Source organism: Tamandua tetradactyla, chromosome 7 (genome assembly GCF_023851605.1).
Source record: "Tamandua tetradactyla isolate mTamTet1 chromosome 7, mTamTet1.pri, whole genome shotgun sequence".
NCBI lineage: Eukaryota > Metazoa > Chordata > Mammalia > Pilosa > Myrmecophagidae > Tamandua > Tamandua tetradactyla.
In genome coordinates, this window is record NC_135333.1 from 171,287,153 (window position 1) to 171,310,798 (window position 23,646).

At 37.0% G+C, this 23,646-nt stretch overlaps 1 protein-coding gene across 2 annotated transcripts in view; it reads left to right on the plus strand.

Moving 5' to 3' along the window:
- The window catches only part of UTP20 (UTP20 small subunit processome component), a 121,889-nt gene that overhangs the window by 58,504 nt on the left and 39,739 nt on the right, over positions 1 to 23,646 (plus strand). For both annotated transcript variants that reach the window (XM_077111769.1, XM_077111768.1), the window contains exons 27-38: positions 1,672 to 1,880; positions 6,703 to 6,846; positions 7,565 to 7,644; positions 14,412 to 14,638; positions 15,212 to 15,356; positions 16,528 to 16,615; positions 17,549 to 17,692; positions 17,883 to 17,933; positions 18,044 to 18,196; positions 19,366 to 19,521; positions 19,877 to 20,017; positions 20,453 to 20,590. In XM_077111769.1, the coding sequence (XP_076967884.1) occupies positions 1,672 to 1,880; positions 6,703 to 6,846; positions 7,565 to 7,644; positions 14,412 to 14,638; positions 15,212 to 15,356; positions 16,528 to 16,615; positions 17,549 to 17,692; positions 17,883 to 17,933; positions 18,044 to 18,196; positions 19,366 to 19,521; positions 19,877 to 20,017; positions 20,453 to 20,590 (1,676 nt within the window). The remainder of the gene's footprint in view (positions 1 to 1,671; positions 1,881 to 6,702; positions 6,847 to 7,564; positions 7,645 to 14,411; positions 14,639 to 15,211; positions 15,357 to 16,527; positions 16,616 to 17,548; positions 17,693 to 17,882; positions 17,934 to 18,043; positions 18,197 to 19,365; positions 19,522 to 19,876; positions 20,018 to 20,452; positions 20,591 to 23,646) is intronic.

Here is a 23,646-nt window from a genome sequence, read left to right on the forward strand (position 1 = left end):
AGAGAGAGGCCACATCTGAGCAACTAAAGAGGTTTCGTGGAAGCCAGTCTTAGGCATGATTGTTGGTAGTTTTAGCTTCTCCACTATAAAAATAAGTTTCATCAGGGCAAGCCTGAAATCAAGGGCTTGACCTATTTTCTTGGGGGAAAAAAAACAAGGTTTTCCCAGATGGTTCAGTTTGATAGTTCTGATTTTTTTAAAGGGATTCTACCAGTACTTTTTAATTATCAGCCCATGAGAGTCTGAGATGTCTCCGGTTATTACATTAACCTGTACAGAATTACAAGGCCTTGTTCCCTTCTGGGCTGCATGTGTTTAGGTTGTTTAAATGATATCCAGAGAGGTTGATTTAGACTGTTACTGAAAATTTAAGTTCTAGACAAAATAAACCTCTCTGCCTTTGTTCTCCTGAAGTAGGTGAAGCTCTAGAGGACTTACACTATCATCTTTTGCCCCCTATTCCGATTTACCTTTGTCCCAGGTAGATGAGCTTTGTCTTTATCACCAATGGAAGCCTAAGCTCTTACTCGGTTACTTTAACTGTTATGTATGTAGCAATGCTGACTTTCAGAGCTGCAGAGATCCAGCTCTGAATCTTAGGTGTCACAGCAAATGACAGGGAAATACCAGCTTATATACATACAGCTCAGTATCTCAGAATCTAGAAATACACTTAACAACTTCAGACTAAGTGTGGCTGCTATGAGAGCTTAGAATCTGTTTTCTTGTAAGTATTTTCTAAAAGAGACCATAGCGTATTTATTCTTATGTTTCTGGCTTATTTTCTCAGCACATTGTACCCAAGGTTCATTTAGGTCATTGCATGCCTCATGTCATTCCTTTTTTATAACTGCACAGTATTCCCACATTTTATATATATTTCACAGTTTGCCTTTTGTCTTCTCAGTCATTGTACCCTGTGTCCCCCTCCATCCATTGAACATCATGGATAATGTCCAAATTGAACAATCCATGTCTTACAGTGTCCTCAGTTGGTTGCATAATGGTCAGACAGTTTTTTAATACATAAGTTTCTGATCAGTGTAATAGTCCCCCTTATGGGGGTAAATATAAATGATACTCATGGCGATGGGCCATTTAGTTACACCCATCAGTACGCAATTGCCTGTAGCCAGATGGTTTAAAATCAAGTTCAATTGTGACGATTCAAGTCTTACAAGTAATTCTGAAATCCTTGTGGCTATTTATAAGGGACTGTTGTTTTATGTGTCCACCAGTGGGCTACAAGAGAAATAAGATATTTGATTCTCAGCTTCCATGGAGCATATAATGTAGCCAGCCATTGTGAAACTGCTGAACTTAGCACAGCTTAATAAAATATGAGCGTGAAAAAAACTTGTGGAAAGTTGCCAGATGGAATAAAAGACTTAGTAACTCAGGTTTTAAGGAATGGGATAATAGGACGAGAATTGGGCTGAGAAACTTAATGCTTGCACAAGAATCTCAACTTTCTTTATTCCTCTGTTTCCTCATCTATAAAGTGGGAATAGTACACCTGCTTACAAGAATCCAAAGGCAATAGTAAATGCGGAATCGACTCTAAAGCATCATAAATACAGAAAATGCTTTATTTTGGAGGGAAGTTGAAAGGAAGCTGTAATTACTAGTGGAAGCATACTGACATTTCTCTGTTCCTCCTTGTTACTCTAGGAGAGTGCCATTTGGCGGTCATTCGAGCAGTAGAAGATTTGGATTTGTCGAAAGTCCTTCCTTTGGGCCGTCAGCACGGTGTGTTAAATAGCCTTGAAGTTGTGCTGAAGAGCATTAGTCACCTGATCAGTGCCTACCTCCCGAAGATCCTGCAGGTGCTGCTCTGCATGACCGCAGCCGTCTCGCACGCCCTTGAGCAGCGAGACAAGGTGAGAGCTTTACTGCAGTGCTAACACAAGTCTGTGTTTCACTTGGGAATTGGGTCGGAACCTGAATTACTAACTTCCTTCCAGACTAAATCCTTATGTAACCCTTCGAAGGTATTCTTTAGAACCATCTTCCACTTAGTTAGGATCTTCATTGTTATAAATGTTTATGAGTGGCAGATAGAAAATACAGATTGTATCAAGGGATGTTTAAACAGGAAGTGGAGTGGAGTGTGTGGATGGGTTCTGTCTTTATTTCTCAGACACGAAAGTCAAGGGTGCTAAAGCTGATATTTTGTAAATTTTATTTCCAAGAGCCCAGAGATGTAGAGCATCTTTCAACTTTCATTTATTCAAATTGGAAAGCAATGTTAACATCATCCTTATTGTTTTGAGAGAGCTTTCCAAAGCTGCTTTCAGAGGTTAATGCTTGCCCACTGCTGGGGGGATGTTTAAACAGAGAAAAGCAGTGAGATTGGGCAGGCCAGGCCAGCTGGCCCACTACCAGGAGGCTTGCCAAGGTAGTGCTCAGTAAGTATCTTTTGAATTGCATTCACGGTAATGCATTCATGTTGTGTTGAAGCATGATCTGCCATCTCTTTGAGGTCTAGAGAAACTTCCGTCTTTATTGCCTGGAGCCTTCCTGGGAATTTGGGACTTGAAGTAAAGCCCTAGGCCTGATTGCTGCCATTGACTCCCAGTTAATGAGTAATAGGCACAGTTTTATTTTGGCTAAAATTCATTTCATTTGATCTATGGATATACCTAGGGAATGGCCTCTCAAATACAGTCAGTGTAAATAAAAAGTAACAGCCCACCATTTGCTCCTCTTTTTGGCTAAGCATGTATTTAAATCTTTAGTAATGAAATATTATCTAATTATCAAGATTCGGAGATGTAGAACAAACCTTCCATTTTTGTAGATGCTGTAATGTTTCCCTCAGTCTTTTATTCCTTCAACAAATTTTGCAGCCCTACTATGTGTCAGGCACTGTTCTAGGCAATGGAGGTGAAGCAGTGAACCAGACACGCAGGGACTCTGTCAGTTCATGTATTCAATGCGTACTCATTGAGCACCTACTAGGTGCCAGACATTATTCTAGGTGGGAAATGAGAAACGTAAGGACCTAGTGTCATGGGGAGAAAAATAGCAAATGACTATCAGATAAGTAGAATAATTTCATATCATGTATGTTCTTAAACAAAGATGAGCTAGGGGACCTGCTGCAGAGCTCTGAAATCATGCTCTGTGTGCCTGTCCCCATTCCAGTTCTCAGCCCTGGCCTTCCCAAATTCCCTTTTCCATCCCCTCATCTCAGGGATTGCTGGGCTCTCCTAGCCCTGCCTCCCTGCAGAAAGCCTGGAAACTCGAGGCACTCAGTCAGGTGAAATTAGGGCTCACTTCATTTTTTCTCCTCTCTTGGGATCACTGCACTCAGCTTCCTCATGTCCCCTGTATGAAAAATCACTGTTTCATATATACTGTTCAGTTTTTTAGTTGCTTCATGGGGTGGGGGGCGATCAGTCTGTCCTGTTCCTCCATCTTGGCTGGGAGTGGTGAAGCCTGCCGGGTGCAGTGGGCAGGACAGCCCCGGGGCTGGCACAGCTGGCAGTGGTCCCTGGCCCGGCAGCCCGACACCTGTAACGCATGGGGCACAGGAGGGTATTGCCTCGGAGGTGGGGCCGCTGCCCTGCCACCTAACAAAGCTTAAAAGGTCAAACCTTTTCCAGGTGAATTAACTGTATCCCAGAACAAAGCTCAAAAACTTCTGAAAGATTTAAATGACCAACATAAAATTTACAATGTCTTAACGTTCAGTTAAATATTACCAGGCATGTAAAGAGGAAAGGAAATTTCACCCGATATGAGAAGAAACATCAGTCAATAGAAACAGACCCAGAAATGGCCCAGGTGATAGAATTAGGCAAGGACATTAAAACTGCTACTATAAATATATTGCCTGTACTCATGAAAGTAGCGGAAAGCACAAGCGTATTAAGGGGAAGCATAGATGATATAAAAATTTTAAAATAAAACGAGGTAGCGCAGTAGTGGCTGGGCGGAGATGGTGCTGCTGTGGCCGGGGTGGCCAACATGGCCTCTGAGGAGGCGGCATTTGTGCTTACACCTGTGTGGCCAGGGGAACTAGGTCTCAGGTGAAGGAAACAATTCGCTTCAAGGCCCTCGGATGGGACCGTTCTTGGCGTGTTCTAAGAACAGACAGAAGCTGATGTGGCTGGGACACTAATGAGTCTGAGGGGTAGGTGTATGGTCTCACGGGCTCTGATGAGGAACTGGGTTTTCTTCTGTGTGTACTAGAAACCACCGAAAGGTTTCAGCAGTGAGTGATAAGGTCTGTGAGGCATTTAAAAGTAACATTTTGTCTGCTTTGGGGAAAAAGTGGAAGCTGAAAAAAGAGGTCTTGGAAAATTCTTTCCCTATGTTATATGAGAGTTTAAGGGTCATAAGAATTATTTGAGAATTTTTGTTTATGCTTTATAGAGAATGATAGTGATACCTCCATGAATATGAAATTATGAAAAATTAGAGGTTTTATAAATCTTTTCTAAGACTTCTAAATTTTTGATGAACTTAGAAGTTACTCAGTAATCTGCCTTACTTCTGCGTGAACATTGGTAACTCAGGATCATTTATGCAATTTCACAGTTCATTAGGTTCAAATGTCAAACTTGTTGACAGAGATGAGTGAGCTTTCTTCCTTTTTTTCTTTAAATTCTTGGATAATTCAGTGTATTCCTTGAGGAACTATAATGAATTATTACATAATAATATGACTTAAATGAGTTAAAGCTCTACATTAATGTGTTTGAGCTAAGTTATACATTTACTTTTTTGCATCTTTCGTATCTTTCAGGTATTGACCGGCAGTGAAATACCTATCAAGAGGCTTATTGTTTTGTTTTATTTTTTTGGTACATTTAAGCAATAGGGTGCCTTGCTTAAATGTGCATGAACTTGGTCATGTTGACTGTTCTTCTAGGAGTTAATCTTCTTCGGTTTCCCACATTCAGGGTTTTTCTCCAGGTGGTTCAGCATTGCTGAGTAAACAGGGCAGCTGGCGCTGTGTCACGGACAAGACAGAACACTGCGCCTTGTCCTGGGGTGGAGAGGAGGCTGGGGGTTGTGGGCGCAGGGCAGGGCTGTCTTATCTCATGATGTTTTGGTAATGTTGGCTTCCTGTTTGCTCCCAGGCATCGTGATACTGTGTTTCCTAATATATAGTAATCTTTTTCTTTCACCAAATATGATATAGCTGGTTATGAAAATGTTACCAGTGGAGTTGAAGCAGAACAGAATAGCTTATAACTGTGCCACCATCCTGTGCTTGCCTTCCATTTCCTCTGTCCCTATAACTTGTATAATTAAACAGTTTCTAAAAGTAGATGGTATAAACATAATGGGTGTGTGAGATATCATGATTCCCCAAACGTACACAGTTAGTGGCATTCTTGTTCATATTTGTTTGTATTAAAAATGTGATCTGTTGATCAGGGTACCTGATTTTCATGAAATGTAGCTCCCCCTGAAATCATATTAATTGTCTTCATTATATCTTGGCCATAAGAATTGATCAGATTCATTATATTAGAGTGTATATGGTCTTCATAAATTCCACAGTGATTTTTAAATTTTCTTATAGGTAATACATATGTAGGTCATATGTAGAAATAAGTAGCCACTTGTTTATTCAGAGCCTGCAGTATATTAATCAAGGGGGGGGAAGAAATTAGGGATTGATTTTTCCTCCATTTGTTTAGTTGTTACAACATTCTGTGCGCGTGAGAAGTTTCTCTGAGGCCTTTATCTTCTCTGCCTGGCTTAAGCCTCCTTTGTGATCCAGTGGAAATTCTGATTCGAAGCTTTATTTACTCTTCTCAAAATTTACAGTAATTCCTGCCCTGTCGAATACCTTTGGTACTTTCAATCCATCACATCACTGAGCACGTTTTCCTCCATTAGAGTTTAAGCTGAGGTCAGGACCGTGGCTAGCCGGGCACCTGTGGACCCGCTGGTGGCGACTTAGTCAGTGGCCCTGAGCCTGGACAAATCGGCAGCTCAGTTGTTCCTAACCCCTCAGGAAGAGGGCGGCAGTGGAAGCGGCGATGTCTGTTAGAAATAAAGGATGCTGCTGAGTCAGACATCCCCTGCTCCAGCTGCCGTGGTGAGCATACACATGCATACACAAATCTTACTTTTTTTCCCAAAATACAGTTTTCTTCTAACTCTATTTTGAGATCTCCCCATTCTTTAATCAGTCGCTTCATTCTCTTTAACATCACAAAGTATTCCATTGTAAATTGTTTAACAGTCCTCTAGACTAATTTTAACAAGACTAAACTCCTAATTTTCAAAAGGTAAAAGAAAAAAAAGGGCAAATATGAAAACAAGGATAAACCTTCTCATTTGAAGAGAAGGTTTAATATATTTTTTTCCTAGTCTAAGCCACTGTGGTGGCAAAATAAGTTTTGTTTTGTTTAGAATGTTATGTTCGTAGGAAGAAATCAGAGTTTTTTTCTAAGACAGTTACTTGAATACAAAATAAAGCAATGTGAAATCTAAAATAGCTGCTCTGACTGTGGTTTTGATTTTTCCTAACAACATTTTAGCGAGATTTTACTGGGCATTGGTAATGGCTCACATCTCACCGTTTGAGTTTTTAACAGTGTCTCCACTGTCCTCTCTTGCTTGATGAGAAAAGCATCAGGGTTTCCAAATAAATTAGAGCCAAGATCAATGATTTAACCGTGACATTAATGCTAAGCTATAAATGATGCTTTTAAATAGAAGATCTTTGCTTTACAGATACAGCTGAGGTTTATTAACCCACTGAAAAATTTGAGACGTCTTGGAATCAGGATGGTAACTGCTGTCTTTTTGGACTGGGAGTCCTATCAGTTCAGAGTGGAAGAAGTCGATGCTGTGTTCCACGGTGTGGTGTGGCCCCAGGTAAGCCTGGGATTTTGCGTCCTGCTCCTTCCTCTGTCAGTGCCTCCCCGCTGCATAGTGTACAGCAGTGTACCGTGTGACAGTGCAGGCACTCAGACATCAGCGCTGCTCCTGTCTTTTATTTGACTCCAAGCCTGTCTTTATTCTGAAAGTCAGAACACGTTTCTTTGCTTCCTGCAGCACCTTGGCATTTATACTTGAGATTAATTTGAATATGATCCTATCTCCTAAGGAAATGGAGCATAACTTCCATAGTTCCTTACGTTCCACGCCTCTGTCTGTTGACTTGGGTAAAGAAGGATAAGCAGGTGTTTCTGTTACTTTTGCTTCCTGTGGTTGTAACCTCTTGGTGATGATAGCTGGTGTCAGTATAGTGTAGAAACTGTCGAATTGGTTTTAGGGAAGATTATTTCTAGCTACATGAGCTCTCGGTTATTTTTGACCTTTAGAAACCTGAAGTGCCTGATATTATAGGTATAATAGAAATTAATACTTTTCAGATGTCTAGCACTTCCATTCACTTTCTTTGCTAGCTTTTCCTGTATGGACGATACTTTGGATTCCTTTATTTATCCCCAGTTTCCTTTAAATGTTAATCCCTTGACTCTTTTATCTGCTGGGGAGATTTCTTTGCTTGTTCTGGTTTTTAGTCATTTTTGTCTTTTTCCATAATTCAATATAAATTTTTATTTTGTTCTGTTTATACTTTGTCTCCTAGATCAGCAGGCTTGGATCTGAGAGCCAATATTCCCCTACTCCTCTGCTGAAGCTAATTAGTATCTGGAGCAGAAATGCAAGGTATAACCCTGTGTCCCTGCCTCCCCCCTTTAAAAAGGGGGAATGTTTTAAACTAAGGTAGTTAAAACTTGTCTGGGGAACTAATATAATTTATGGTCTTTTCATACAGTGGAATACTTTAAGTACAGTTAAAGAAAATAAGGCAGTTGAATTAAAGCATGGAATTAAAGCATATATCAAAATATATAATTAAAAAATGTAAGTTGGTAAGCAATAAGGATTGTAGCGTGATCCACAAAAATGTGTGTGTGCGCATGTGTGTGTGTATGCTTGAAATGAAACAGAAAATGCTTAGAATGCATGCGAAGCTGTTAATAATGGTTATGAAAAGTGGTTGAGGTTTGGGTGGGCCAGAGTGGGGAAGGAAGTTTTTCATGATATATCCTTTGGAATGTTTGAGCTATCTATAATAATATGAGATATTTTTTGAGAAAAGAACAAAGTAAGTTTTTGCAGTTTAATATAAATTAAAATTACAGAATATATATTACATCAGCTAATACAGTTTTGATGTTTTTCTGGTTTCATTAAACACTAAGATCAGAAGTGTTGGCATTGAGGGGGTGTGTTTGATGTCACCTTAGCAATTTGATGCGGCCTGGCGGGGGAGGGGGCAGGAGCAGGAGAGGCAGAACGTGAAACACCGCACGTGGTTGTGTCATCACACGCAGGCACTGCCGTTCTCCGTACTTGTTTAAGAATAAGAGCTGATTTGTAATTGGCATTCTGTATCTTTTCTCCAGTTCCTACTTTTAGTCGGAAAAGTCCCACAAGCGTCTTCATTTCTGGGCCATTTCCATCTATTTGAAAAATTCCAGCTTAAATATACACCAGTTATCCTGATTATAAATCAGCATCCTTTTGAGCACATTATGTGCTGTTTACAGAACCTGCATTTATTGACAGCTCAGAGATGTTGCGATACAGACCAGATGCACACTTACTGTGTAGTGCGGAAACCTCACCTGTGTTGTTTGAGTGATAGAGACAGATAAAGTTTGTTCTTATCTAGTTTGAGAAATGGGATAGAGAATAAAAGAAAAAAGTTTAATATTGATTCAGCAATGTTTTAAGTCTTGGCATTGGTTCTTATAAAATTGAGATCATACTGTGTAACTGGATTTGATTTTGTTCTTTTTGTACCAAAATAACATGAACATTTTATAGTCATTAAATAGTCTTCAAAAACAAACCAAAAGTTTTGACATTGTCCTCCTCAGGAAAACCTGTTTTATTAATCTGGGAATTAGGGCTCTATTCCTTTATTTCCCAAGTTAATAAAGCAATTTCATGTCTTGCTTTTATCACTGAACATTTATAAGCAGAAACTTCATAGGTATAGTTGAGAAATGTTTTATAGTATGTCATTTCTATGCAAATAAGACATAAAGGATTTCATCCAGGGAGATGGCTGAGGCTCAGCTTTATGTTAGCTGGGTCCTGACCCCAGGTCTGCATCCGTGGTTGCCACTTCATCCCCTTCCTCAGTTTCTCTCATTTCTGGTTAGAGGAAGTAGGAGTCCATAGCAACAGCGAAGGTAAGTGACAGGATCTTTTTGATGTATAATACTCAACTGAAGAAAATCTCTAGAAAGATTGACTTCCCTTGAAATCTTATAGCAGCAGATAGCAGGTGTAGTTGTGTGTGGAAGAGTGAATGAATGAATGTTTTAGAATTACCTGATGGGAATGTTACTCTTCAATAAAAAATAAATTTTGATTTTGAAGTATAGTTAGTATGTATAATATTAATCAGATATTAAAGCAATGTGTTTTAAAAAGTTTTTAATATCCAAAAGTTTTGCATTTTATTTTTTATTTGTATAAATGCAATTAAAGCTGAACCATAGCCAAATATTTAAGCTTACAAATAAGGTTGCATTGTCTTAGAAACTAGCTGAACTTGGGACAACAAAATCTTGCTTGCTAGTTAGAGTGATCTATAATTTATTGCCCAAGCTGCAACAGTCCTAAGAATGAAGAAAGATGCTAAAACTATTTCAGCCAAGACACTCACTGTAAACGGTGACTGTCACTGGTCACTCCTTCAGTAGCTGCCCTGGCTCTGATCGCTGTGACCTGTGTGACTCTGTCTCATCCCCTACTGGTCACTCCTTCAGTAGCTGCCCTGGTTCTGATCGCCGTGACCTGTGTGACTCTGTCTCCTCCTCTACTGGTCACTCCTTCAGTAGCTGCTCTGGCTTGATCGCCATGACCTGTGTGACTCTGTCTCATCCCCTACTGGTCACTCCTGCAGTAGCTGCTCTGGCTCGATCGCCGTGACCTGTGTGACTCTGTCTCCTCCTCTACTGGTCACTCCTTCAGTAGCTGCTCTGGCTCGATCACTGTGACCTGTGTGACTCTGTCTCCTCCCCTGCTGGTCACTCCTTCAGTAGCTGCTCTGGCTCTGATCGCTGTGACCTGTGTGACTCTGTCTCCTCTTCTGAGCTCTTTGAACTTCCATAAGCCCTGTCATCCCATATCGCCTTTAATGTACTCATCTGTCTTCATCCCTTATCTGCCTTAAGCTTCCTGAGGGCACAGACCATTTCTCATTATTGTGTCTTCCTCCACAGAGGATTAAAGCTTTCAGTCCACGTTTAGTTGATATATGCTGCATTTTGAATGAATGCATGAAATTCTTGACATAGCCATCCACTGAGCATGGAGGATATCCAGTGGATTGTGGCAAGTTACATGGTTGTTCCAGAAAAACAGCTTGGACCCTTCAGGGTTGCATTCGATTAATGGGCTGTTGCTAGGATTTTGCGAACAGTTGAAAGCAGCATTCTCCCCTTTGCTGCTTAAAAAAATGTAAAGGCCATGTACAGCACAGTGCTGAGTCTTTCATTACTGAGGATGGAATCACCCTTTCTCCCCCATGAAAAATGAATCTAATCTCTGAATATTACATAGCCTGATAAAAGAAATGATTATTTGACTGTACTTCTGACTCCTAGGTTACAGTATATTAGCTTTTTTTTTTTTTTTACCTTTTTATTGAAAAATATCACATATATAAAAAGAAAAGAAAAAATTTTCAAAGTACATTTTAACAAGTAGTTACAGAAGAGATTTCAAAGTTGGGATGGATTTTAGTTCCACAAAAATTGAGATTTTTTTCCTTCTAGCTACTCCAGGACACTGGAGACTAAAAGAAATAACAATATAAGATTCAGCAGTCATGTTCATTTGGTAAATTCTATTTTCTCTGTTATGACTCCTCCTTCTCCTTTGATCCTTCTCCCAATCCTTAGGGATCTTTGGGCAATGCCTATTCTAACTTTTTCATGTTGGAAAGGGGTGTCAACAGTAGGGGATGGGGGATGTAATTAGTTGATAATCTTGGAGAGGCTGGTCCCTCTGGGTTTCAGGATTTACCTGACCTAGGAACTCTTTAGAGGTTATAGATTTCAGGAAAATAAACTTAGTGCATGAAACTTTATAGCGTCTCAGTTAGAGCTCTAGGTGTTGTAATAGTTAACAGTAGTAATGTTGGTTAGGGTTTGGCAAATAATAGAAGTTAGCAGTGTCTGCCTGAAGTTTGCATAAAAGTAGCTCCAGAATAGCCTCTCAACTCTATTTGAACTATCTTAGCCACTGCTGCTTTATTTTGTTATACTTTTTCCTCCTTTTAGTCAGAAAAGTGTTGTCCCATGGTGGCATCCGTGGGAGTTCTGTCCCACATTGTCAGAGAGACTTTCACCCCTGAATGGGCTTAGACTTTGGAGTTAGACAGTGACTCAACTCTTAGTCTACCAAAAATGTCAAGAGGAGAGAATATTTCTTAATTCATTCTATGAAGCTAACATTAGTTATCCTGGTACAAAGCCAGACAAAGACATTACAAGAAAAGAAAATGACAGACCAACTTCCTGTAAGAATTTAGATGCAACAATCTTCTAAAAAAATACTAACGACCAAATCTAACAATATATTTAAAGAGATTATACATCTACCCGAGTAGGCTTTATCCAAGGAATGCAAGGGTGGTTTGACCTAAGGAAATCATTTAGTGTAATACACTGCATAAATAAAATGAAGAGAGAAAATTATCTCAATAAATGCAGAAAAGGGATTTGACAAAACTCAACACCCTTTCATGGTTAAAACATTCAGAAAAATAAGGGTATTAATGAGAAACCTGCAGTTAACATCACACTCAATTGTGAAAACCACCTCTATTTGCAGACAATATTATCATATATATATAGAAAATCCAAAGGAATACACTAGAAAACTATTAGAGCTAATAAATGAGCTCAGTAAACTTGTATGGTGCATAATCAACACGCAAAAATCTGCTGTAATTCTATACATAAGTGAGGGACAAACTGAAGAGGAAATTAAGAAAGCTGTTCCATTATAATAGCCACTTAAAGAATAAAATATGTACAAATAAATTTATCCAAGGGTGTAAAATACTTGTATACACTGAAAACTATAAAACATTGCTGAAAAAAATTAAAGAGGACCTAAATATATGCAGTAGTCATGATTGGAATACTTAATATAGTTAAGTTGAACATCCTGCCCAAAATAATCTACAGATTCAATGCAATCCCTTTCAGAATACCAGCAGCTCTTTTGCAGAACTGGAAAAGCTGATCATCAAATTCTTATGGAATTGCAAAGGTCCTCAGCTAGCCAAAACAGTTTTGAAAAAGAAGAACAATGTTGGATAACTCAACAACAAAAAAAGTTGGAGGACTCACACTCTCTGATTTCAAAACTTACAACAAAGCTACTATCTAGTTTCCAGACTGCTGCAACAAATGGTGCGTATTGGTTAGCTGAGCAATGGGAATTTCTTGTCACACAGTTTCAGAGGTTGGAAGGCCTGTTTCCTCCTGGATTGGCAGCAGTCTGGCAGTCCTCAGGGTCCTTGGCTCTCCTCTCACATGGTGATGTCTGCTCCTTTCTCTGCTGGGTTCCAGCTGATGTGCAACTCTCAGGCGTCTCCCTGTGGCTTTCTCTCTTTATAAGACCTCTAGTAATAGTATTAAGACCCATTCTGATTTACTTGGCCACACCTTAACAAAAAATAACCATTTCAAAGAGTCTAATTTATGGTGATTAAGATTGGGAACATGGTTTTTCTCAGCTACGTAACTTAGTCTGCCATCGCCACCTTATTCAAAACAGTGTGGTTCTAGCACAAGGATAGGCATATAGACAAGTAGAATAAAATTGAAAGTCCAGAAGTTGACCCACACATCTGTGGCCAACTGATATTTGACAAGGGTGCCAAGTACATGCAAAGTGGGGAAAGAATAGTCTCTTCAGCAAATCATATTGGGAAAACTGAATGTTGAATCCCTACCTCACACCATAAATAAAAATTAACTCAAAATAGAATGTCTAAATTTAAGAACTAAAACCATAAAAGTCTTAGAAGATAGCATCAAGGCGAATCTTCATGACCTTGGATTTGGCAATGGATTTTTCAATATGGCACCAAAAATGTGTGCCAAAAGAAACAGTAGATAAATTGAACTTCATCAAAATAAAAACTTTTGTGCATCAAAGGACATTATCAAGAAAGTGAAAAGACAGCCTACCAAATGAAAGAAAATAGTTGCAGATCATGTATCTGATAAAACTTGCTATCCAGCCTATAAAAACAACTCTTATGAGTCAACAACAAAAAAAAGACAATCCAATTTTAAAATGGGCAAAAGATTTAGACATTTTACCAGTGGATATACAAATAACAGTAAACATGGAAAGATGCTCAACACTATTAATCATTAGGGAAATGCAAGTCAAAACTACAGTGAGGCACCACTTCATAGCCACAAGGATGGCTATTATTTTAAAAATAAATGAATATAAAATGGAAAATAGCAAGTGTTGGAGAAAATGCAGAGGAATTGGAACCCTCCTGAATGGATGCTAGGAATATAAAATGCTGCAGCCACTGTGAAGGGCAGTATGGCAGTTCCTCAGAAGTTAAATATAGAATTTCTGTATTCCATTCCTATGTACATATTCCAGAGAAATTGAAAATGGGAGGTGTAAGCTTGTGCATCAATGTGTGTAACAGCGTTATTCATGATAGCCAAAGTGGAATAACTCGTGTCCATCAACAGATGAATGAATAAACAAAGTATTGCATATAAATGTGATGGAATGTTATTCAACCAGAAGAAGAAATGAAGTTCTAAACAGGCTGTAACGTGGACGAACCTTGAAAAAGTATGCCGAGTGAAATAAGCAAGGACATGAGGACAAATACTGTATGATTTCACCTGTATGAGATATCGAGAAATAGCAAATCTCTAGAAGCAGAGCATAGATCAGAAACTGCTAACAGGTGGGAGTGGAGGGAAGGAGAACTGTTGTTTGATGGGTGTAGAGTATTAATAAAAAATGAAATAGGTAGCCTTTAAAAAAACATCAGAGCTTTACCACTTTTTAGCTCTGTGGCTTTAGGCAAGTCTTCATGTATAATATGGGATAATGATATTACATCATGAAAAGGTGGTAAGGAGTAAGTGAAAATATACATTAAGTGCCTAAATAATGTAATGTTTATAAGTATGCTTTGATTTATTATCCATCAACTTTTAGATTTTAATGTTATTTACCCCTTAAATATTTTCCATGAATTAATGTTCATAAACACACATACACACACACACACACACTCTTACATACATAAATAACGTATATTTGTTAAGCTCAGTATAAAATTCATATGGGACATGTTTTTAGAAATAAATGTATTGAAAAGTAAAATGATTATTTCAATGTTTTTCTTGCAGATATTTCCCTTTTTTGGCCAAACAGAAACCTGGGCACCCAGAATGTGATATCCTGGCAAATGTTTTTGCAATTCTCTCAGCAAAGAATCTCTCAGAAGCCACAGCCAGTGTTGTGATGGAGATAGCTGACGATCTCCTTAGCCTGCCAGACTTTGAACCCACAGAAACTGTTCTAAGCTTGCCAGTGACAGGATGTGTTTATGCCGACGCTGCAGAAAACACGAATGGTATGTACGCTGTACAGAGCAAATGATCCTTCAACTCCTGAGGTAGCTGCTTCTTCCTCGGAAAGGAAAATGTCAGTAAAATGTAACTCTTTTAATAGCTTGTATGCATGCCTAACCTGAATTTTCCTTGTAGGGGAAATTCAGATTTTTTTTCTCTAGGAAATTATCAAGTGATTTCCACTGCTGTGTTTCTGAATTCTTCATAACATATTATACCAACATGTCCTTTACTACAACCCAAAATAGTTTAAATAAAGACCCATGGGATCTCTTATATCGTTTTGTTTTTTGGTTTTTTTTTTGCATGGGTAGGCTCCGAGAATCAAACCTGGGTCTCCGGCATGGCAGGTGAAAACTCTGCCACTGCACCACCATCACCACCATCATCTTATGTAATGTTAAATTTAGCTAGTGATATAGCCGTTTCAGTTCTGAAGAAAGTTATTTAATCTTTGGAGTTGAAATGTATTTACATTTTCATAGTAGCTGAGCACCTTGTCTGTTATTATGAAGATACTGTATAATTAGGCTATGGATACTTCATTAAAATCAAAACATGAATCACCATTTCAGAGTCTGTCACGCTAGGAGGAAGATTAATTCTACCTCATGTACCTGCAATTCTTCAGTATCTCAGCAAAACCACAATAAGTGCAGAGAAGGTGAAGAAGAAAAAGAACAGGGCGCAGGTCAGCAAGGAACTTGGCATTCTTTCAAAGTAAGTGACGCATACTTGAAAGATAACATTAACAGCCAGTTTCAAGCATAGATGTATCTTTATCACTTGTTTTTCAGTTGTTTGAAAGTGGTTATGAAAACCTAAAAAGCTGTTTGGTATTTTGAATGCACTCTACTATTAAGATAATGTAGAAGCATATTTCTCTGCTGGAATATGGTATCTTTTATGGTATCTTCCTTCATTTCATTATATTAAAGGAAACAGCCTTCAGAATCTTTAAATAAACTAATAGATTGCTTGTTTTACCTTTGCATATTTTGTTCAGTTTAAGTTTTCAGGTTTGTGAGGTCACAATTTTTTTAGTTTAACTGATAAAAATAATTTTAAAAAGCAGGTTTGGTTTTTAAGGAGTCTACGTGGCAATAGTTCCTGTAGTGTATATTTATAACTTCCATAAAGGGCAACGTTGTTAAACCTGAGTGAGTGCAATAAATGATCCTATCTTATACTTTAAACTGACTGTTAGATATTAGACTTACCTCTGAAAATTTATTGTTTCTGCTACTTCCAGGAACAGGAAAATAATAACGGCATATTGAAATCATCCCAGAAGCATCTTTGCAATTGGGGGGTGGGTGGGGTGGGGGTACTGTTGTCTTTTTTAACCATGCAAAATGTGAAACCACACTAAATGTACTCATGAAATTCCATCACAGACTATTCGTTAGTGAAAAAAGGATGAGCAATTAGGCACCAGAAAGACCAGGTTTTCATGGAAGAACTGCCCTAGCATTCACTGGCTTTGTGACATCAACTTCTTTGAGCCTCAGCTTCCTCTAAGCCACATGGTGCTGATGGGACTACTGCACGGCAGGTGCGGGAGTTAAGATGAAATCTGAACGTGAAGCACTTAAGCAGTAGAAATTACTAATTGCTAGATTGTAGCCTTGAAGTTCAGTACAACTGCCTATGCCGTGAGACATCACAAAAGAGAGAAATAGCAGCTGTGAGTCCAAATTTGGAGAGAAATAAGAGTGAGTAGGGCTAAATAATTGAGCTAAGCTTTTTATATATGCACATATTCTTAAAAGCCACCAGTGTGTTAAAATGTTTAAAATATCTTCATTGTTTTTCTACAGGAAGTTTATCTTTTAGAGAAATATTCTTAACTTTCATTCCTTGCTTACAAACCTTTATTTTCCTTCTCTAGAATCAGCAAGTTTATGAAGGACAAAGAGCAGAGCTCTCTACTCATTGGGCTTCTCCTTCCTTTCCTGCACCGGAGCAGTATCGCCCAGGTACAAACTCATTTTGTCTTTGAAGTGGCAAAGGCTTCTATGTGAACAATAATTTTACTGGTTAGATTATGTATTGCATTTGTTCTAAAGAATATAAAAGATAGTATATAGAAATATAAACTACAAAATAGAGGAGAAAAGTTAGAACATAAATAAAGGGAGACAGGAGTTAGATTTTATATGCTGATCTAAAGTATACAGCCTCTCCTTTTCTTTGCTTAGCTTCTAACCCGTTTCAGGATTTTGTGTGTTTTCTCCAACTTGGATCAGTGACAGATCTGGAAAACAAGTAGTGCATCTTTTATTGTTTTCATGGGCAGGCACCGGGAATGAAGCCTGGGTCTCCAGCATGGCAGGCGAGGTCATCTAAAAATGCTGATCACAGTGGCAAAGCTTGAGTGAAAAGTCAGACTGCTTTGATATTCAGTCATAGCTAAGAAGAATTTCTGATATGATTGTCAAGCCTAGTTATTCCTGATTAAAAGAGTTCGCTATTAGCTCAAGCTTATTTGTAAGGCCTCGGTAGCTGCCCTGAACATTTTTATCCTAGCAGTTTAGTTTAAAAGCCTACAAATCTGAAGACAACTAGAAGTGTGTATTATTCTTCACCAAGCTCATTTTGATGACTCTTTTTTGACTAGGGAATGGAAGAAATTATGCCTCAAATCATGTATGTTCTCTATTAGAATCGAGGAAACTGATATAGACATTCGTGTGGATTTTGTTAATTCTCTATTAGAATAGAGAAACTAATATAGATATTAGTGTGGATTTTATGTTAAGTTTAAAATGCTAAATGCTTTTAAAAACTATGAAATAATTCAGCAAATTAATACTTTTCTTTTCTATAGTTTTTTTTGATGCTACAATACCTAAGTTAACTAGTTTTATAAATTACTGAAATACGTTTTTTTCTTAATTTTTCTTCTTAAGGATACAGAGATTGATATTCTTGTGACAATACAAAATTTGTTAAAACATTGCATGGACCCTACAAGCTTCCTCAAGCCTCTAGCAAAACTGTTTTCAGTCGTTAAGAACAAGTTGTCGCGACAATTGCTTTGTACAGTTTTCCAGGTCTGTGATATACATTGAGCCCCAAATCACCCTTTTCCTTAGAAGATAACATGTAACGTAGATGAGGTGCTTTCTTGGTGCCAAGAAAATATTTCTTTGTGAATTTGTGTGGGGGCAGGGAATTGACAGGAGGAGGACACTAAAGCTGAGGTTTTATTCACTAATACTGTTGTGTTTTCTTTCCTTTTAGAGTCTTTCTGATTTTGAGGATGGATTACAATATATTACTGATGTGGTCAAGGTAAAAAAGAAAATCTTTTTTTTCTTTTACTTCAAAAGTATTTTTGTTCCTTTTGTTTATTTAAGATTTATATACCTTAATTTATATGGTTTCAATGATATTTCTCGTAGCTTAACACCTTTGATCAAAGACATCTGGATGATATTGATTTTGATGTTCGCTTCTCAACATTCCAGACCATTGTGTCTTATATTAAAGAAATGCAAACCGTGGATGTTAATTACCTAATTCCAGTTATGCATAATTGTTTTTATAATCTGGAGGTAGGTCTTATAGCAAAAAAAATATTATTTGTTTTTTAATTGTTTTAGTGATAGAATTTCACAACTTAATTTCTTCAAGGATGTTTTCTGTTTTGATTTTTATAGAGTGGATACAAAGGTTTTAATATAGTTTCTTTCAATTGCAGAATTTTTTGTTTGGCAAAGAGCATATTGTTATTCTCATGCTTTGTAAGACAAATATTTCAAATAAAATAATATATGGAAGCAGTTTGAATAGTTAAAACTTACGTGTTAGAATAAATAAATCCATAGTAATAGCGGTTGCCAGAGGCTGGGGTAAGCAGGACATTGGAGTGACTTCTAAGGGGCACAGGGGTTCTTTCTGGGATGATGAAAATGTTCTGTAATTAGTCAGTGATGTTGGCACAACTTGTGAACATATTAACAACCACTGAATCATATACTTTAAAGACATGATTTTTATACTATATGAATTATACCTCAAAAATAAAGCTATGTAACACTAAAGTATTATTTGAAAATTTGGCCTTTTATTGTCGATATAGTAGAAATTAATGAGGTTTATTTTGTGTTTACCAAAATGGGAAAAATTAGACCTTTGATTATAATTAATGATGTAGTGGCATCAGTAATTTCTTTGTGATGTTAAGGATTTATGTAATATATGAAAATATGCCCTCCCCCCCAACTTGGGCATCATTTCTTGACACATCATGTCAAATTTTAGTGTTAGTAATTCATGTAGTTGGTAGTGTTGGGAGCACTTCGCTGTGCTTAATTAATTACTGCCTGTGTTCCTCAAACTGGGAACTCAGAATTAACCCGAATTCTGCAAACCACATCTCGGCCATTTTCACTGATGACCTGAATTTGAATATTGAAAACTGTCTTTAAAATAAAAATAAAACCTTTTATTCTCCCTGCTTTAGGAAGTAAAACTAACTAAAAGTAGAACTTTCTAAAATTAAGCGGCATTTCTCAGTAAGCCTGATGTTTTTGGTTATTTTTTTATTTTCCCCACACCGCTACATTTGGTTCTTCCTGAGGTATGAAGTACTTGTGGGGACATTTCTTAGTAGGGCTTTTTGTGCGAAGTGCTGGCACATTTTTGTAAGTACTCTTTCATTGGGAAATTATGTTCCACATTATAGTTTTCACACAGAATAATTTGTTTTCCCCTTTTCCAGTTAGGGGACATGTCTTTAAGTGACAGTGCCAGCATGTGTTTGATGAGTCTCATCAAAAGGCTGGCTGCCTTGGGCATCACAGAAAAAGAATATAGAGAGATCATTCATCATTCCCTCCTGGAGAAACTGAGAAAAGGGTTGAAGAGCCAGACAGAGGTAATAGGATTCGCAATTGTAATTTTGTCTTTAAAGTGCTCTCTGAGGTTTGTTTTTTTTTTCCTTTTTCTTTCCTCTCATCTTTTTCCACTTGCACTATTGTTTCATAGAAAAGCAGTCGGGCTTAGTACATTTAGTTAAAATGCTTGATGGTGAAAATATTAAATATGACCAAAATATTAACCAAAGGAGAATGGAAAAGAGAACTATTATTTGAATTATTTTTACAGTGGGAATGTTTTACTTATTCAAAAATATGTAATGATTTTTTTTTGTATTTGTATTATCAAGGAAGCAAATTTCTGATTTTTTGAAAATAAAAGTAAAATTTTTTTTCTCAATTTACTCTTTGTAGAGTATTCAACAGGATTATACCACGCTGCTCTCCTGTTTAATTCAAACCTTCCCAGGTCAACCGGAATTTAAAGACCTGGTACAGCTTACCGATTTCCATGATCCGGAAATGGACTTCTTTGAGAATATGAAGCACATTCAGGTAAAGGACAGTTCTCCATTCTACATAATGGACATTTCAAACAATTCTGCTCACTTAGAAAGACATATCTCAGCTTTCCAAAAAGTTTTAAGCTTCCTATAATCTGGTCTTCATTGTTAAATTTGCATATAAGCTGATCACTTCTTGGGGTATGATTTCTTTGGTGGTATCACAAGCCATAGTTATTAATAGTGTCACATTTCTCTGCCTTTTCTTAAGAAATTTAAATGATTTGGAATCCATTGTTAAACAAATGCTATGGATTATGTCTCTGAAAGCACATCAAAGCACAGGTATTTGCTGATTGATATAACACATGGGTTGACTGTATTTCACTTCTTTAATCTTTTCATGGGAAAAGAGCATAATAGTGAAATGGAGAAGGTTGTAGACAAGATTTTTTGGTAACTAATTAATATTTCCTCTTACTAATAGATCCACAGAAGAGCACGAGCCTTGAAGAAACTTTCAAAACAACTAATGGAAGGCAAAATTGTGCTGTCTTCTAAATCTCTTCAGAATTATATTATTCCTTATGCCATGACCCCAATTTTTGATGAGAAAATGCTGAAGGTAGGGCATTAAATCTTGAAACCAATAAGCTTATACTTCCATTACATACTTTTCCACAATGTAAACGATTGTTACCATAATTAGAGGCTTAGAATTGTGCCTGGTACATAGTAAATGCTGTATAAATGGTAAGTGATATATATAAATGCTATATATGTCATTTATATTGTTACTATTATTAGCTCGCCAAGACCAACCATAAAATACTTCCATTTCCAGAAATTTTTACAGATACCATAATTTTCTTTTTATGACAGGGCTTAATTCTGGTAAACTTCACTAATCACACAGTCATTATTTTCCCATATGACTCATAAGAAATGAAATAAAACAATAATTGCCTTTTCCTGAGCACCATACAAGGTGTATAACATGCTATTCTAAGTACTTTAAATATGTAATCTTACTTCATCCTGATAACAGTTCAACTCTATATGTGAGGTACTGGTCTTACCATTTTTTTACTGGAGAGTATACTGAAAGAAGTAGGATTATAAAACTTTTTCAAAGATACACACAGAGCTATTTGAACTCAGTACTTTCTAAACCATTATACTACTTAGTGCCTAGAGCAGTGCCTGACATATGATAAAGATTTTACTAAATAAAAGAATGTTCCCTTAAATTCCAGTTTAAAAAGCTAGTATGTGCAACCAACTCAGAGTTTGATGACAATGAAATAAGAAAGAGGTACAGATGGAAAAATAACTTTTTGGCTTTGATTACTTAGCATGTATGTCTTTTTACTTTTGATTTTTTTGTGACTTTGCATTTAAAGTTGGGTCTTGCTTTTTTGTTACCTAATCTGGTATTCTTTGCCCTATAATTGGATATTTACACCATTTACATTTAATATGATTATTAATATTATTCTTTATCATCTAAATCTATGATTTTACTACTCTTTTTCCATTTATTCCATTTATTCTCTTTTTCTTTTCCTTTTATTGTGTCAGTTGAATATTTTGATTGGTTTTATTTTATGTCCTTTGTTGTGCTATTTTTTTTTTTTTCAATATTTTACCACTACATTAATTTAAAACCCCCTGGTACAGTTCATTATTTTTGCTTTAAACTGTCACTTATCTTTTTAAGGGTTGTCAAAGATAAAACTTTTTAATATTTGCTCACATATGTATAATTTCTGGTGCTCTTCATTCATTTGTATAGATCATTTTCTTTCTGACAGAAGGACTTCCTTTAAATTTCATGTAGTGCAGATCTGCTGCTCATGCATTCTTCATCTTTTTTTTGTCTTTTCGCGTATTTGTTTTCAGAGATTTTACTGCTGGGTATAAATTTCTAGATTGGCAATTTTTTCCCCTCAGTATTTTAAAGAAGTTGCTCTATTGTCTTTTATCTTATATTGTTTCCAGTGGGCAGTCATTCTTATCTTTTTTTTCTTCTGAATGTAATGTGTCTGTTTTTCAGGCTGCCTTTAAGATTTTATTTTTATCACTGGTTTAAAGCAATTTGATTGTGATGTGCCTTAGTGTGGTTTTCTTCATGTTTCTGGTGCTTGATGTTTGTTGAAACTCTTGAATCTGTTAGAGTTAGAATTTTTGTCAAACGAAGATTTTTGGCTGTTATTTCTTCAAATCAATTTTTGAGTCCCCTCCTCACCTTTGATGGGTCAGTGTATTTTGTGCCACCTGAAATTGTCCCATAACTTATTGGGGCTCAAATTTTGTTATGTTTTTCTGAGTTTCATTTTATTTCATTAGTTTGTATGCTGTAATTTCAAATTCATTAATCTTTTCTTCTACAGTGCCTAATTTTCCATTATTCCAATCCAGTGTATTTTCTCTTTCAGATATTGTCTTTTTCATCTCTAGAAGTTCAGTTTGGGTCGTTTTTACATCTTCCATATCTCTCCTTAACATGCTCATGCTTTCTTCCTTCTTGAACATATAGAATATAGTTATATCAATTATTTTATGTCTTTTCTACCAACTAATTCATCCATGTCGTTTCTAGGTCTGTTTCTGTTGATTCATTTTTCTTGTTATAGGTATTTTCCTCCCTCTTTGCATGCCTAGTAATTTTTTATTAGTTGCTAGACATTGTGTATTTTAGTGTTTTGAAAGCTGGGTATCCTTACACTTCTTTAAATATTCCTGAGAGTTGTTCTCACACAGTTAAGTGACTTGTAAGTAGTCTGATCTTTTCAAGGGGGATGCTGACATTTGTTAGCCAGGTACAGAGCAGCCTTTAGTTTAGTTCTAATTTGGCTGTACTACTGAGGCCCTATCTTCCTGAGTACCTTGAATAATGAATTTCTCAGGTATTATCAGCATTTTCAGTCTGACTGATAGGAGGGTGAACTGTTCACAGCACTTTATGTTCTTTGATGATTGTTCCACCTTGTCCTCTTTGGTGATTCTTTCCCTGTCCCTTCCTTACTCACATATGCCTGTCGGTACTTAGCTGAAGATTCAGGGGAGACTCTGCAGGTGTCTTCTCTCCAGTACTTTGCCTTGTGGACTTCAGCTGCCACAACTTCCCCACATCCTCACCCCTGTCCTCCCACCTCATAAAGAACACTGGTCTCTTTTTCAGTTTCCCCTTTTTGTGATTTGACAGTTCCCATAAGACAATAAGCTGGGGTCATTATAAGGCTGAATGACAAATGTTGTTTGGTTCCGTTCTCTCAAAGAGCACTATCCTGCATTGCTTGCTGCCTGAAAGCTGAAAGCTGTTCTTTCCAGTGTTTTGTTAAGTTTTCTGGTTGTCTAAGGTGAGGATAAATCTAGTCCCTATTTTCCTTGATGGTCTGAAAGAGAAGTCTCCAAGATAATGTACTTTTTTTTTTCGTATTTTAACATTTTTATTGTAAAATATAACATATATACAGAAAAAAGAAAAAGCAAAAATTTTCAAACTGCATTTTAACAGGTAGTTACAGAATAGAACTTTGGTATGGATTACAGTTCCCCGATTTCAGGTTTTTCCTTCTAGCTGCTCCAAAACACTGGAGGCTAAAAGAAGTATCAATTTAGTGATTCAGTATTCATGCTTGTTTGTTAAATCCTATCTTCTCAGGTACAATTCCTCCT